Below are 15,663 nucleotides of genomic sequence, written 5' to 3' on the forward strand. Positions count from 1 at the left end.
GCCTCACTAGTAACAGTGAACTACTTTCTGCCTGCCGCTCCTCCGCATATCTGGGTCATCCTTCTGACACGGGTGAAGTCGCCGTTAACAAACCCCACCCTGGCATCCTGAGTAATGCAGGGTCCTTCCTCTCCCGCAGCGGCTTGCAGCGGCAGGCCGTGGCAGCATGGGGGGAAGAGCATCCCCAGGAAACCGCACCTGAACACTAGAAGAACACTCCATCCGTGGTGGGACGGAGTAACCGAAGAGCGTGGCACGCTCCTCATTCGGGTATGCGCTGCTGATGAAAAGCCTGCTGTCTTTTTTTTGGTTTTCAATGCCCACCTCGTTCCTCCCAGTCAGATAAACTTTATGAACTAGCTCTTGAGTATGTGCTCCGCCCTAGCACCAGTGGCATCTTTTACTCCGGTTTCACGGGCTTCCAAAACTAAACGTCTTTGAAAGCCAACTCTCTCCGGGAGCGTTTGCCTCCTCACACTCTGAGGCAGCCGGCAGGAGAGGTGCCCGCCGTTCTTCAAGGGCAGCCGCTTAAAAAGGCGCGGGCAGGGCGGACGGGGGCCCGTACCTCTCGACCGCCAAGTGCGGTCGCCAGCACCCCTGCTCTCCCCGGGACCGGGACCGGGACCGGGACCGGGACCGCGGCGGCGGAGAGCCCCGCGCGCGGGCGCGCGTCGGGGCCACCGTCGCGAGCGACGGCGCAGCCGTTGGGGCGCCCCGAGAGGCGGCCCCTCGGCGGTGCCGGTGCCGGTGTCGGAGGCGGGGCGGGGCGGGGCGGTCCGCGGCCGCCATTGGCTGTCGCTATGCAGGGCCGGCGGCCGCCCGTCCCCCCGCTCGTCCCCCGCCGGGGTGCGGGGCGCAGCCGGCGGCGCGGGAGCTCCATGGCGGCGGCAGCAACAGATGCGGCGGCGCGGCCCGGCCGCCCCTAGCCGCTCCCCGGCCGCGCTGTGCGGCGGCCGTCGCCGCCTCTAGCGCCCCGCCGGCGAGATGGCCGCGTCCCGGCGGGCGGCGAGCGGCGAGGCGGGCACCGGGCAGGCCATCGTCTGGCGCAACGTGGTGCTGATGGGGCTGCTGCATCTGGGCGCCGTCTACGCGCTCAGCCTGGTGCCGCGAGCGCAGCTCCTCACCCTCCTCTGGGGTGAGTGCGGGGGCGGCGCGGGGCCGCGCCACGCCACGCCACGCCGCGCCACAGGTGGGGCGGGGGACCAGAGGGCGGCGAGCGGCGGCCGGGACAGCGGCGCGGCTCCTGCCCGGCTCGGGGCGGGAGGTTTCCTCCGCGGGTCCTCCGAGGCCGGCGGCGGGGGGAGCAAGCCGCGTCTCGTCTTCTGTGTATTTATCCCCTGTTTGTGCGGTCGCTTCGAGTCGCGCGCGTTCGCGGGCAGACGTGGGCCGGGCGCCCCGTTGAGCGCCGAGGGGGGCGGACGCTCCCGCGCTGCCCGGCGGCCTCCTCCGCCGCTTTTGTTCCCGTGCCCTCCCGGCCGCTCCCGGGATGCCATTGCCAGCCCGGCGCTGGGCCCTCGGTTGCTGTAGAAAAAGGAGGCACCAGCCCTCCGGTCACGTCTGTCAGTTTTTTTAGTTAAAAAAGAGTCGAGCAGCTGATATTTCGGTTTAAAAGTCTGACGGAGAACGCGTTTGTCTTCCCTTTGCTGCCTCCTCTCGTTACTTTATGAACACCCACGTCTTTCTGCTCTGCTTGGGAGTAGAAAATCACCCCATCCTTTGTCTCTCGGGGAAGGTGATACATCTTCTCGTTAGGGAAGATTTAAAAGTCGAGGAAGAGCTGGCAAGGAGAAAATAAGCCCAGCTGTGCTTGCTGAGGTGATGTGGCTTGCTGTGTCTGTCTTCTTGCTGGCCGTGAAAAGCTGAGGATTTAGTTTGTAGAAGAGAATATGAAATATAGCATCTCTACTTCCATCCTACAGCGAGGTCCTCTTTTCTCCACAAAAGAACAATGCTGGGAGAAGAGCTACATAGAAGCACTGCAGTATTGTGCAAGGTTTCTCAGGGTCTGTGAGACTAATAGATGGTGGATGTCAGCATCATCCTTCACTGGGCAGAATTTTGTATTGAGTCATGTAAATGTGGGTGGCCAAGAGGATAAAAACTTGAGTGCTGCTTACAGCTGGTGTAATTTCTTGGGTAAAAGACCTGCTTTGGGGAGCTTTTGAGTGAATGGAGAATGTAACGGCCCGTGACTCTTTTATACAAATAGAGGAAAGAAGGGTCTCTGCTGCAGGGAACTCACAGACAGGGAATGCATGTTGTTAGGCTGCCATCAGTAGTGTTGAGATGACTCTCAAAAAGCCCCAGCCAAATGCTTTAGAAATCCACTTTATTTCTTCTGTTTGAGGAATTCCTAAATCTGTTTTTCACTGTTGATATTCGGTCTGTCTTAAACCTTTAGAAATAGCCACCATTGCTGTTTGCAGTTGGGAAAGGAACCCTTCTGTCAATTACCATCCTCTGACAAGTTCTTAATTGGGAAACTGTTTCTGCATCCCGGGTGGGGATCTGGCATTTGACTGGCTGCCTGGTTTGCACAAACCATTACCTGGCTCTTGCAACCAGAAAAGGGTTGGGGGGGTGGTTGTGTTTTGCTTAGTTTCCTTCTGTGAGCACTACTCCTTTCCCCTCCCTATTCCTGGTCGTGTTCAGGCTGATTTCATATTTTACCTTGGCCATAGCTTGATGGTTGGGGAGACCAGGAGAGCCTGCAGGAGCTGTGTGGCCAGAACACACAGCCTGTGGTCTGCTTTCAACCCTTTTAGGTCCCTTTTTAGAATACAGGCAGGTGGACTTTCTTTTTTATCTGTTTTGCCTTTCCAAGAAGACAAGTTGAAATCATCTCTGATTTCGCTGTGTCTTAATCACAAAACTCCCTATGGCTGGAGCCAAAGGATTGAATTACCTATTCAGCCCTCCATCCTCCAAGGTGTTTTTTCCTAGCTGACATTAAACAGATACTAAATAATAAACAGGTCTCAATGACTTTGCAACTTAATGCCTTTCTTTCTGAAAGCAAAAGCCTCCCGTTTCTCGACATTGTTATTTTTAACAGCCACCCTAAAGCAGACCACAAAGTTTTTACAGGAGTTTGCCTGGTGGTTTTTACAGGGGCTCCGCAGCAGGGAGCGAGTGCATTGGCTCCAGGTGTCCTGGCCAGCTGGATGCTGCCTGCCGCTCTTGCAGCTGGCTGCTGCGGGGTCTGCCCCCCTCAGAGGTGGTGGACAAGGTGAAAATACAGGATCTCCTGCAGAATATGTCAGACAAAAGTAGCTTGCTGTCACGCTGGAGATCTGTGTCTAAGGTCCTTCTGAGAGACTCTCTCAGGGTAGACAAAAGCAGAGTTGCTATTGCTTAGGTTAACAAACCCATCTCGCTGCACTCTGGAAGGAGCCAACCAGTAAAGTGCCAGAAGGAAGAAGAGTTGATCAGATGTGTTCCTTGCCTTCCCCAGTTCTCCACATCTCCTTCCCTGTGCAGACCAGCTGTGAGACTGCCTTTCTGTGGGCTGTGGCTGCCAGGCAGCCTTTGGAGCAGGGCTGGCACAGCAGCGAAGTTGGGTGGCGGGTAGGGGTGTAGCGTCGGGTAGTGCAGAGATGCGCATACACCGAAGGGTGCGGATGGAGGAGCTGCAGCCCTCGTGTCCGTCTGTGGTTTTCTTTTTCTTCCCAAGCTTGCCTGGGACTTGGGAAGCTTCCCAGTGATCTTACACAAGTCCCATGCTCCCCACCACTGTTCACCCATGGGTGAGCTGCAGGAGCAAGTGTGTGGAGAGTGGCTCGCTGGTGCTAGGGGTGACCTCCGTGGGGTCTGGTAGGAAGCAGGCAGTGTCCCGTGACTCACCACTGCCTGCTTGGCTTCGTACTTCCTCCTCCCCCCACCCCCGAGACATCCACGGCTCGGTGGGTTCCCGGCTGGGGTGGACCAGGTGCTTCCCTCCCTCTGTGTGGGGTTTGCGTTCCTCCTTCCCACCCCTGAAGGCAGTTGGTAATCCCTGATTCACCACTGTTTGCTAAGCGGAGCTGAAATGCCACTGTGCCATCTAGAAAACAGCTGTTCAACCCAAACTGCCTGCTCAGCAGGGCTCATTTCCATTGGTAATTTATTGACATTCGTTCAGCTGTACATAATAGACAATGGAAAAATGCTGCCAAGCGAAGGCTCGGCTGGTTGTTTACTCAGGATTATCTCTGCTCCCCTGTTCCCATCGCCTCCTGCACTAACGCCCTGAGGACCGCCTTACAGCTTCCTGCACCCCACATGGAGCCAGGGTTGCACAAGGGATCCCAAACAGCGTTCTGGGTGGTGCAGCCACCTTGCTTGGGCGACATTGGGAATCAGGTTATCTTTCAAGGGATGCACAGATAAGCTGGTTAAAACATAGGCTTTTGGGGCCATCCCAGTACCTCCGTGGAATTTGGTTTCAATCCAAGCTGAACAAAAACAATAAAATTACTCATGTCAAAATTTTCCATGAGCTGGGAACTGCCTTGACCTGAGAGGCGGCAGATGATACGTGCAAGGCATCAAGCAGCTCTGGGCTGTGTCCGTGGGACAGCCATGTAGCCATCCCAGCAGATCCTGCTGACACTGTGCTTTTGAAATATCCCCCGCTCTGCCAGCCTGACTGTGCTTACTGGGATCCCTCTTGCCTTGCTCTTTTCCAATCTGAGTTGTGGTTTGGTGAGGGGGGGTGTGGAGAAGACCTGTTGCCTACCCCTTTCCCTCTTGATCCAGAGCCGGGCAGCTTGCAATACATGATCCCTCCTTCCTCTTGGTGCTTTGCTGTCTGCATGTGTGCTGTTTTGTAGCTGACAGCTACTGCTTTGGGGCATCCCTGCACTCCAGGTTCCCAGCCTTGGAAAGGGGTGGGAGCTGTTGAAGAAATGTGCCTTGAGTCTTGTCTACCCCCAGTCCCACCAGTAGGCTTGCTGGGCACAGTTTGGCAGGGTTCACTGGCTATCCTGCAAAGCCCAGAGCCCCAGGGAACTGGCATGTGGACCTTCCCCTTCAGGACTCTTTGTCCACCTGCTTTTGCAGGGCTTTGGGCTCCTGGTGCTTGGCACATTCTGTAGAGGTTTGAAGGGGAGGGATCACCATTCTCTGCAGACTCGCATTGGGAACCAAAGCAGGGTGGGAGCACCTCACTGTTAGTGGGGCCAGAAACCAGAGAGTGGTGTGATGGGTCTGCCAGCTGGGCCAGGTGTGCAGGTTCCCCAGGAATGAACTCGTGCAAAGGGGTCCTTGTGGCCACCTGGGGCAGTGGATGTGACTGTGGTTCACCAGTGGCCTCTTTTGGGCTGGACATGTTGCACCTCCTTCCACAGGCCACTTGGTAGGAAACTGGGCGTGGCTTATCCCCTAAGTTCATAACATGCCATTAAATGATGCTTCTTAACCAGGAACCTCTTTGCTCCATCCAGCTCCATCCTGTTGCAGTCCCAGCGAGGTTATCTGTTTGGGTTAGGAAAGCAAAGCAAAAAACTCTGAAATCCCTGTACAGAGAAAATTACCAGCATGTTTCACTGCAGGGCCCAACGTTTCTGCTGCTAACTTTTTTTTGGTGGGCTCACGGTAGCTTCTTTTTCTTAAAGACTCCGTTCTGGGGGATCACGTGCTGTGTAAGGGTCTCAGATTTTGTTTGAAAAAAGGTGCTTTTTAGCCTTCACAGGGGGGCTTGTGAGGAAGCACTTAAAGTAGCCAAATGCATTGTAGGAAATAGAAAAATCCCACAAAAGATTAAGCAGTTTACCTGCTTTAAAACCTTTCCTTTCAGGCTGCTGAGCTTTACTAGTACTAGCAACTGTAAGAACTGGCACAGGCATGGCCACCCAGAAACGCTGTATCATCTGGATGGGTTTCGTAGAGCTGCCTGATAGCCAAGCAGATGTAGGCTTACACGCTGATAGGCCTTGCCAGAGCCTGGGATCAAGGAGAAGGATGGCCTTGCTCTAATGGTGCTCGTATGAGAGGGGAGGCTTGTTGCTGCTATTTTAGCAGTGTTTAGGAGATGTTTTAGTGCTCTTGAGAATGCCAGATTGATCATGTTCAGCCGTGGCAGGCCCTGTGCCATGCTTACCCACAGCTTTCCCCTGCGCTCGAGGGCTGGCTGTCTGAGAGCGCAGATGGAGTGGCGGTGCTGCCCAGCTGCATCCCTGACAAAATGCAAGCTGCTCCTGGGCACGGGTCTGGATCCAAATCCTGCTGCCTGGATCCCTTCGATAAGAGAGATTAAAGCAATTGTGGTCTTAGCACTTTGGGTTACTGTGGTGGCTGCACAGCACCACTGAGGTCATCACCTCTTTCTCAGCCCTTCTGGCAGCATGTCTATGTAATGAAGCACATGTTGCTGTTGTGCACTGCAGATGCAAGTTTTATTGGTCTTGCACATTTCAGAAGTCTTGCATATTCCTGAGTGCCATCTACTGGCTTTTTGGTTATTAACTGGTTTTAGTCGTTAACCATTTCTATGCACAGTGTTAGAGACTCTGCACAGACAGCTGTAAATAAAAAATCCTAGCTCCAAGGAATTTCCACTCAGTATCTCTGAGACCTCTGCGGACGAAGGAGAGTGGAAATACTGTCTCCATTTCGCGGACAGGAAATGGAGACATTTGTTTAAAACTTCTCTTACTGTCACTCCTGCTGCTGCTCTGGCAGGAGCACCCTCTGGGTCCTGCAAAGTAGTTATGCTCAGGTAATTTCTGTAGGCAAGTTTTTGGGTCAGGAAACAGGTAGTGAATGCTTTCCTCTTAGATACCTCTGTGGAGGTGTCTGCAGCCACCTTGACGGGAGGGACTTAATGAACAGAAGGACATTACCTCGCCTTATTCCCAGGAGAGATCTCCTGTCTGCCGGCTCACAGAACGGTCCTGGCCATAAGCAGTGAGCAGCTCTGGGAGGTTTCGGTGGCATACAGGAGGCCAGCCTTGTTGTCCATCAGCCCCTAGCTGTGCCGTGCTTTCAGCAGTTCAAGACAGCAGCTGGTCCACTAGATGAGCGGAGAAGAGGTGGACCTTCAGAATGGGAATTGCACCTCTGAGGTACATATCAGCACTGGGGAATAGCCCTGCTTATCTCCAAAGTGGGTTTGGACTGGCTTTTCTTCCCTTGCCCCGATTGAAAGCATTGCTTTACAGCTGTCTCTCTTAATAGTCAAGTTCTTGGCTTGTTCCTTCCCCCCTAGCATCAAGAGCTGAACTTCCATCATCTCTGATGGGAACAGAGTCTTTTCTCAAAGAGTACTTCTCTCCTTAAAAATGACAAGTGCCCTAGAGCTGGGGGTGGCTGTAATGTACTGTTCCCTAGCTTTTTGTATCTGGGAATGGTCTGAGCTCTGCGTCCACTGTAGAGCTGGGGAACACACCCTCCACCTAGCAATGCATAGACATGAGAGTGGTCCTGGGCCTGTTCTGGATCCCGCTCTGAGATGCCCTACTGTAGAGGACACTCCTTCCCCAGCGTCCACTATTCCCTTGTTTTAACTATTGCTGGAGATGATTCCTTAAGGTCTTGTCTGTGAACTTCACGATGTTCAGCTGTAAGTACATATTTTTGTTCCCTGTCTTGATTTCATCCCCAGTGCATTGGTGGTGCTCTGTTTTGTTTCCCTCTGTTTTGTGTGCTGTACATCATGTGGTCACCGTGAACACAATAAATGAATGGAGAAAAAACCCTAATGTCTGTGTGGGTGCAGAGCGTGTGCGTGCTGAGCCCTGGATGCATGTGATGGTGCTTTGGTCCTGTTGTTCTCAGGAGGTGGGTTCAAGGCACTCCTAATGAGTTCTTGCAGTTGAGCAGCATGAATGGCTGAGTGAGTAGTGAAGCTGTTCATGTTTAGGCACCAGGATGTTCACCCAGCATGAAGCACTGCTGGGCCCTTGGCTGCTCTGAGCCGCTCCAGACAAACCAGAAGAACCTGAAATACTCTTTCCCTTTGACCTGTGCAATAAGGACAGGGATGAGAGCTGGATCCAGCAAAGGTAGAAATCCCTGTCTCTACTCCTACTGAATGTGACAGGGATAGTTGGCTTCTGGGCTGCCCCTCTGACATTAGGTGGTTGAGAGAAGCATCCCTCTTGAAGCAACCCCATGAAGGAAAGAGCAGGGGAGGTTTGTTGGCACCCCCAGAGCTGGCTGTGTCAAACACACAGAAGCCCAGCCAAGAGTGGCGGAAGTGTGAGATAGCTTCTCCAGCCCTGGCCTGCCAGCTCCTGAGCTGGTGCAGGCAGGCTCTGGGGAGGCAACAGATATTTGTGGCTCTAGCTTTTTGTCTTTGGTTACATGTGGAAGTAGGGATGGCAGTATACAGGCTCTGAGTAGTTCCCATGGATGAGCTGGGATGGAGTTTGCTCCAAGTAGAGGGAATGCATTGGTCAGAGTTGAGTCAGCATCAGAGGAAGTCTCAAGGGGCTGGAAGCAGATCAGATGCCTCTACTCCAGGAGATGCCACCAGGCACAGCAGTGTGAGCCATGCAGACCTGCTTGTCTGATATTGCTGCAACTGCTGTCAAGGAGGCAAAAGCATTGCTTTCTCCTCTGGGAGGGCTGGGCTGGCCTGGACAATGTCAGCTCGCCCACCAGAATTTAGTATGCATCCTCTCACCCCCACTCCGCCTTCCCTCCTTGCAATTACAGTTGCACTGGTAATTAACAGTGATGTTATAATTGAAGCCAAGCAATTTCTTGCAATCAGATTTTATTTTTACCATGTAGGCTAACAATAAAATGTGCTGCCCCACTGGAGAGCTGAAACATTAACAATTACTGTGCTAAGTAAAGCAAGGCTGATATGAAAGAGAGGGGAAGGCTGTTTGTCAGATGCTGGTGTCAGGAATGCTGCGTGCTATCCCTCTTGTGTAGGGACCTCAGCACCAGGAGGATGGGGATTTCTGGAGGGAGACTGAAATGAGGATTTTTCTCAACCCATTTTTGGGCACTGCCTTCTCAGATGGTGTTCTAAGTGGCTCAGAATAAAATAACCTGGCCTTGGCAAATGGGGGAGCTCTTCTTGACTGGACTCTTTCTTTGCCTGGCTCTTTGGCTCTGTTCTTTGGCTGACTTTGTATTTTTGAGTGTTTCATATCCTCCCCAACCCAGCCTTGCTGTAATGCCTTCTATGCCCATGGGATCCCACTGTGTCAGTGGAAGGGGTTGTAGTGTTTGGCTGCTCCTACCCTGCCTTCTGCATCTGGAGTAGTTCACAGGATGTCTCCTATCATGGCCACACAGGCCATTCCCATCTGTGAAGGGACTTCTGCCCAGGCCCTTAGGTGGCATTTCAGAAGCAAGGAAGAAGGCCCCTGGAAGGGCTTTGCGCTGCTCTAACCAGCAGTTGCTGCAGCCCAGGGCTGGGGTGGACATTCAAACTTGCTGTGCCCTTCTGAACACCAGAGAGCTTGGAGAAAAGCTGGAGGCCAGGGCGAGACAAGGTGTTTCTAAGGCTTATTTCATGTTCTTCGTAAATGGAGGGGGAGGAGTTGGGATGCAGAAGGGCTGCAGTTCATGTAGAGAAGTGCTTGGGCAGAGCAGCAAAAGCGAGTCCTGGTGGGAAAGACTGGAAATAGGTTCTCTGAGCCCTGGCAGCATGTGGGGTGGAGAGGGAGCAGTCCTGGGCTCCCGCTTGCTGCCTCTTGCTCCCTTTGGGTGATTCTTCAGGCAGGGCCACTACCAGGGCACTGGAGAAGGGAAACATATGGGTACTGGGTAACGGTGCAGGTTGGAAATGGCAGCATGTCTTAGGAAAATGTAAGAAACTCTATTTTGTAGCGGATTGAGGGTGTAAAAAGGGGTTTTGCCTTTTAATAATTTTTTTGGCCAGCACCATGAGGTTGTAACTTCTTTCCAGAATGCATTTCGCTGTAGGTGTGGAAAATAGGACCTTTATAGTCAACTGAAGCAATCAGTTGCAATGGTGGTTGTAGGTGATCATTTTCATTCTGAGCTGCTCTTTCCCCTGCTGCACTCAGTTGGACTTGGCTGCAGTGAGGCAGGCATGCAAGTGTGGCCAGACCTTCTTGCAGGAGCCATAGCAAGGCTCTCCTTGTTTTCCGTTGGCTTTGGCTCATACCTTTGATGCAGAGGGATAGACTTGCGTGCTTGAGTTGGCCAAAAACTGCCTAGCCACTATTCAGCAGGCAGATGAAAACTGGCCTCCTTATGCAGTGTATACACAGGTGGTGGTGGGGAAGTGGTGGGGGGAAATATGAAGAACATCTTGCTGGGTAGGTTGAGGCAGAGACCCAGTGTGTGGGCCTTCTCCCTGTGCCAGAGCTTACTGTGGGAGCAGAGCTGGGCTGGGCTAGGGCTGTTTGGGCTGTAGGGGTGCAGTGAGTAGTCATTCAGGGATCATGGTGAGCAATCATCTGGTGAGTGCCCCCTGAATGCTGAAAGCATCAGCCTACCCGCTGTGCTGGAGACAAGGTGTCCTTCTCTCCCCTGGCACCATCCTCTAACCTAATAGCTCTGGGTAGGTGACCTGCCTGCCGCATGTTCGGCTGGATGCAAGAAGCTTGTGCCTTCTAATTTTAATGAGTTGTAGTGCTTGCAGCCCAGCTCTGAGGCTCAAACTGCCAGAAGGAGAGAAAACTGGGAGAGGCCATTTTTTGCAACAGGTTTTTCTCTGAGCTCTGTTTGATTTTGGAAAGGGGAGGAAAAGGTATAGGAGTTGACAGCATACAAGTAAAGCAGGCACAAAGCATCTGGGCAAAATGCAGTGATACAGAGGGACGGCAACATCGTCCAGAGTCTGAAGTCCTGAGGAGTCAAGACCATCAAAGCCACTGGCTGGCCTGAGAGAGCACCGGCTCAGAGCAGGGTCTGTCCTGTGCAGTGGATCCCATTCAGCAGGCAGCTGGGACAAAGGTGCTGCTGCCTCCTCAGGGAATCAAGCCTGGAGGCTCCCTGCTGAGCCCTGCTCCTTTCATGTGCCCCATGCCTAGAGATTGTAAAAGGTGGAAGCTTTCAGTTTGGCCAAATCACAAGTATGTAGCATGCCACGTCTTTGTTTCTAATAGCTGAGAAGCTGCTGTTCCCTGGCTCTGTGCTTTCGGTGGTCTTGCTAGCATGCACAGCGTGAGTGGTGGGATGAAGCCATTCCCCCGCCGTGTACCCAGCTGCATGCAGGGCAAGCTTTGGCCAGTGATGGGCAGGGGTGCTAAATAACTAATCCTTCTTTCTTGAGGCAGAGCTGCCTGCCGAATGCAGGCTCTGGAGTGCCATGCTAATGGCTTAACCACAATATTTCTTTGCTCCGTCCTTGAAAAAAGAGACAAAATTGGCATTAATTCTTTCTTGGCATTTATAGAGCACTTAAAAACCACCAGAGCCCTAGCCGGCGTGGAGATTGAGGACAGCAGTGAGGTCATTGGGAGAGAAGTGAGATCTGCCCATTGGTTTTGTGACGACGCAGTATTCGGCTGAGCTGAGAGAGGCTACTCATAAGCATCAAAAATTTCAGAGAAACCAGAGCATCTTCCAGCCTTCTCTTTTGATCTAAAAATATGTATAAACTGTTCGGTATCTTAAGGCACTCTTAAGTGGCTGGTGAGTTCAGGGAATCTGTATTTGCTTCCTAGGGGAATTTCACCGTTCACTGGAATACTTGCTGTCAGCCACAATTTCCATTGCTGTATTGGCTTTATTTATGTCACCTTGGCTGCAGTTGTCAATGTGAATGTTTCTGCTATTCCAACCGGAATAAAGTCTTTTGTATACTCAGCCAAAAGGGCTGGCTCTGGGGAATGTTCCTGAAAATGCATATGCAGGCATGTGCATCCAGGCAGAGACAGCCTGGATTTTATGAGCTGGTAATGGCAGGGCAAGAGGATGTGACACATGGTTTCTCCTGGAGCTCCTCCACTGCAGTACAGAGGGGCAGGAGAAGGGCCTTGTCTGAACTCATCTTCTCTGCAGCTCTAAAACTCTGCTTCATCTTTGCCTTTGATGTGCTTCCTCTTATCTCTTTCTCTCTTGGTTCAATTTAGAGTAGCTCGGAGAATGTGTAGATCTAATTTTAGATGAACCCACTTCTGGCCTGAGATTTCACACGTTTGGTCTTCACAGGAATGCACGGCTCCCCATGAGAGCTGGCCTGTGCTGTACGGTGGGCGGCTCGGGGAATTGGTGCTGCTGCCCACTGGTGCTTCTTAATTCTCAGTTGCTAGTTTGAATCCAGTCCAAGGTGGTTTTGATGCCAGCCTTTGACAGTTAGCAGGACTCGGTGAACAGTGGGTTGGCCAATTGACTCTGCTAGCAGAGAAGTGTTTCCTTCCCAGAGACCCCAGGGCCAGAGCACTAATTCAACATTTCTTCGTGGCAGCAATTTAGGGACTAAGGTGGAAAATTTCTCCCTCCTTGGTAAATGTAGTTCCAGGTCAGGAAATGAGGATTTTTTGGTAGGATGATGTGGATTAAGTGCTGTGTTACTGCTCCTCACATCTCTCTGCTGTGGAGGAAGAGATCTCCAAGGTTGCCCTGGAGGGTGACAGAAGTAGAGATGTGTGCTGGAGGCTTGATACCTAATCTAGATCTAATAATGCTGCATGTTGACCTTGGCCCTCCCACTAATGCAGTGCATGACATCAACCAGCATTTTTAAATGAGATGTTTGGATAGACCAGGTGTGGGTCTAATTTGGCGTAGGAAAACTTTCCTTCCTGAGGGCAGACACAGCATTTTAAGAAAACATATCCCAAAACTTGGTGTTATCTAATGATAGTGCAAAAAAGTGTTGTGGTACCAGGCACCATTAAGTTACTGGCTGCATTTCTGGTCTGAGCCCTGATGTTGAATCAGGAGAGAGCCTTCTACCGCTGCCTGTGTGCGTAGTGAAGTGGAGGATCTCTGAGGTGTTCAGAAGAGGCCAAGCACGGTGCAGCTGCTGAAAATGATGTGCTGCCTGCAGTTTCAGTGGGAATGGAGTTAGGCACTACTCAACACTATTGGAAGTGCTTTCCCTGATTTGGTCAGATTAACTGATGTGGCTCATTAGACCTAAATCTGTCACTGAATAACAGCAAAAACCCACAAGTGAGGAAGAAAAGGCAGATGCAGGATATGCAGATGTAATATAATTTTTAGAAAGGAAAAAATCCTAACCATAAGTTACATAAGTGTTATGTATTTATGGTGATCAGTCAGCTTTGCGATGGTTGCTTTGTGCTTGAGCAACTTGCTGTATTTTTCATGCAGTTCTTGTAGCCTGATGGAAGACCTTGGGTTTTATGCATGGGGCTATTAAAATTCCCTAGCAAGCAATTTTGATTTGGCTGAATAAGCAGAGGTAAAATGCTGGTGTGGAAATGGACAAATGTTGCATGCCCATCCCTGTTATTTTTAGTCCTCAAATAGTTATTTATACAAATAAGTCAAGTTGTGGTATCTCTTTATATACAGGTGTTGTGGTTTAACCCCAACTGGCAACTAAGGACCACACAGCCGGTCACTCACCTCCCTCACAGTGGGATGGGGGAGAGAATCAGAAGGGTAAAAGTGAGAAAACTCGTGGGCTGAGATAAAGACAGTTTAATAGGTAAAGCAAAAGCGCTGTGTGCAAGCAAAGCAAAACAAGGAATTCATTCATCACTTCCCATGGGCAGGCAGGTGTTCAGCCATCTCCAGGAAAGCAGGGCTCCATCACGCGTAACGGTTACTTCGGAAGACTTAACACCATAACTCTGAATATTCCCCCCTTCCTTCTTCTTCCCCCAGCTTTATATGCTGAGCATGCCATGATATGATCTGGAATATCCCTTGGGTCAGTTGGGGTCAGCTGTCCCAGCTGTGTCTCCTCCCAGCTTCTTGTGCACCCCCAGCCTACTCGCTGGTGGGGTGGTATGGGAAGCAGAAAAGGCCTTGAGGTTGTGTAAGCACTGCTCAGCAGTAACAAAAACATTTCCGCATTATCAACATTGTTTTCAGCACAAATCCAAAACATAGCCCCTAGCTACTATGAAGAAAACTAACTCTATCCCAGCCAAAACCAGCACAACAGGGATGAAAAAAATGGCCTGTGCTGAGATGAAAATTTCTTGCCAGGCTTTGTCACACAGAGGTTTGCCTGAGACTTTGCTGGCTACTCCAGCTGCGGAGAGAGTATTTCCACCAAAAGGTGTCATGTCACAAGATGTCTTCATCATGCAACAGCATTTTTAAGGTCAATTGGTTTTGGCTGCCCTATTGTTGAAGAGGTTACAGATGTCTACAGGTGAGGCACAGCCCTTGTCTTTGTTAATATTTCTTCTCCAAGCAAAAGATGTGCTTTCTCGGCCATTAGTGTCACTAGAATTCACGTCTCCTTAAGAAATTAGTCCCTCCTGTATCCATGGGATCTTGCCTCCTGATCCTTGACCTGCTAGAGACACAGTGTGTGTGCAAAAATGTTGAAGCCTGTGCTGAATGTAACTTCAAGCACTCCCACCTGGGGCTGGGAATGTGTCACATCTTGTAGGCTAAACAGTGTTGGGAATGTCATTGCCCAGCAGTGAGACCTCCAGGAGAACCAGCTTCTGAAGCTGTCCTCAGAATGACGGCAGTAGAAGAGCTAAGGTTTTTCCACGATAGCAACTGAAAGCTGAAGACACCACTCAAGGAAGAGCTCCCTGGCAGATACCAAATAACGCTGCAGGTTGGTTGTGAGCGGGGCTTTGCATCAGGGGGCTGGGAGGAAGCGGCCGCGGGCAGAGGCTGTGACAGAGAGCTTGGGAGAAAGGCAACCACAACCAGAAATCAGATGGACTCCAACATAAGGTTCAAACAGGGTGTGGTTTTGTGGCTGGAGTATGCAGATTTCTTCTACCCTGTTTCTTACCACAATGAGGGCACTGGATGTTTTTCTGGTCCGTGTTTCATTGTTGCTGCTCCTGGCTTGCTTTGCTGCCTTGTGATCTTTCCGTCTGCCAGAGCCCCTGCTGAGTGGGATGCCGTGGGGAGGCAGAGGAAGCGCTTGGTGGTCTGCAGAGGGATCTGGCAGCCCCAACTGGGGGTCCCCTACCTGCTGACTTGAAGCCGTGGGAACAGCAGCTTCCAAAATCTGTGTTAGGGCTACAGCTGTCAGTGATAGTGGCCAGTCCTAGGAGAGAGTGATGCTCGTGCAGCTTGTTCTGAGCTGTCTGTGCTGGGCTTTGCACCAGCGCAGGAGTAAATGGGGCTGACATCCTCAGAACGAGACATAAAACCAAGGCCGTGACCCTTGGTGGCTATCTCGATCCAAGATCTGTCACCCTCATGGTAAGAGCAAGTGTGATAACAACTCTGGGACAGCCTCCAGCCTTGATAACTACTTTCCACATACTCTGTGCAAAATGCCACATCTTGGAAGTCCACCAGTGTGCAGGCATTGCTAGTGCAACAGTAACTGGGCTGTGTTGTCTTTTTTTCCCCTTTTTCTTTTTTTTTTTTTTTTCTTTTGTCTCCTCTGAATAGCAACTCCTCTTAGCCCTGTTGGGAAAAAGTATTGAGTTAGGTGAGCCACTGTTCTGATCTCCTAAGGGATATCATCTCTCTTGTTTGGAGTGGCGAGCACTTTCCCCCACTTGTTTTTCCTCATTGTTGGTACTGGTGAGACAGAGGTGGTTTGGGAGTTCCTGTCCTGCTTCCTGGCACTTGATGTAGTACATTCTCATGCTGGCTGACCTAAGGTTTGTAATCATTTGACTTAAAACT

At 51.4% G+C, this 15,663-nt stretch overlaps 1 protein-coding gene across 1 annotated transcript in view; it reads left to right on the top strand.

Moving 5' to 3' along the window:
* The first annotated feature begins 845 nt into the window (after window positions 1–845).
* The window catches only part of SCD5 (stearoyl-CoA desaturase 5), a 34,760-nt gene continuing 19,942 nt past the window's right edge, over window positions 846–15,663 (top strand). Inside the window, exon 1 of the mRNA XM_052773471.1 lies at window positions 846–1,135. Within this exon, the coding sequence (XP_052629431.1) occupies window positions 985–1,135 (151 nt within the window). The 5' untranslated portion in view covers window positions 846–984. The remainder of the gene's footprint in view (window positions 1,136–15,663) is intronic.

The sequence above is a fragment of the Harpia harpyja genome, chromosome 2 (assembly GCF_026419915.1).
Source record: "Harpia harpyja isolate bHarHar1 chromosome 2, bHarHar1 primary haplotype, whole genome shotgun sequence".
Lineage (NCBI taxonomy): Eukaryota > Metazoa > Chordata > Aves > Accipitriformes > Accipitridae > Harpia > Harpia harpyja.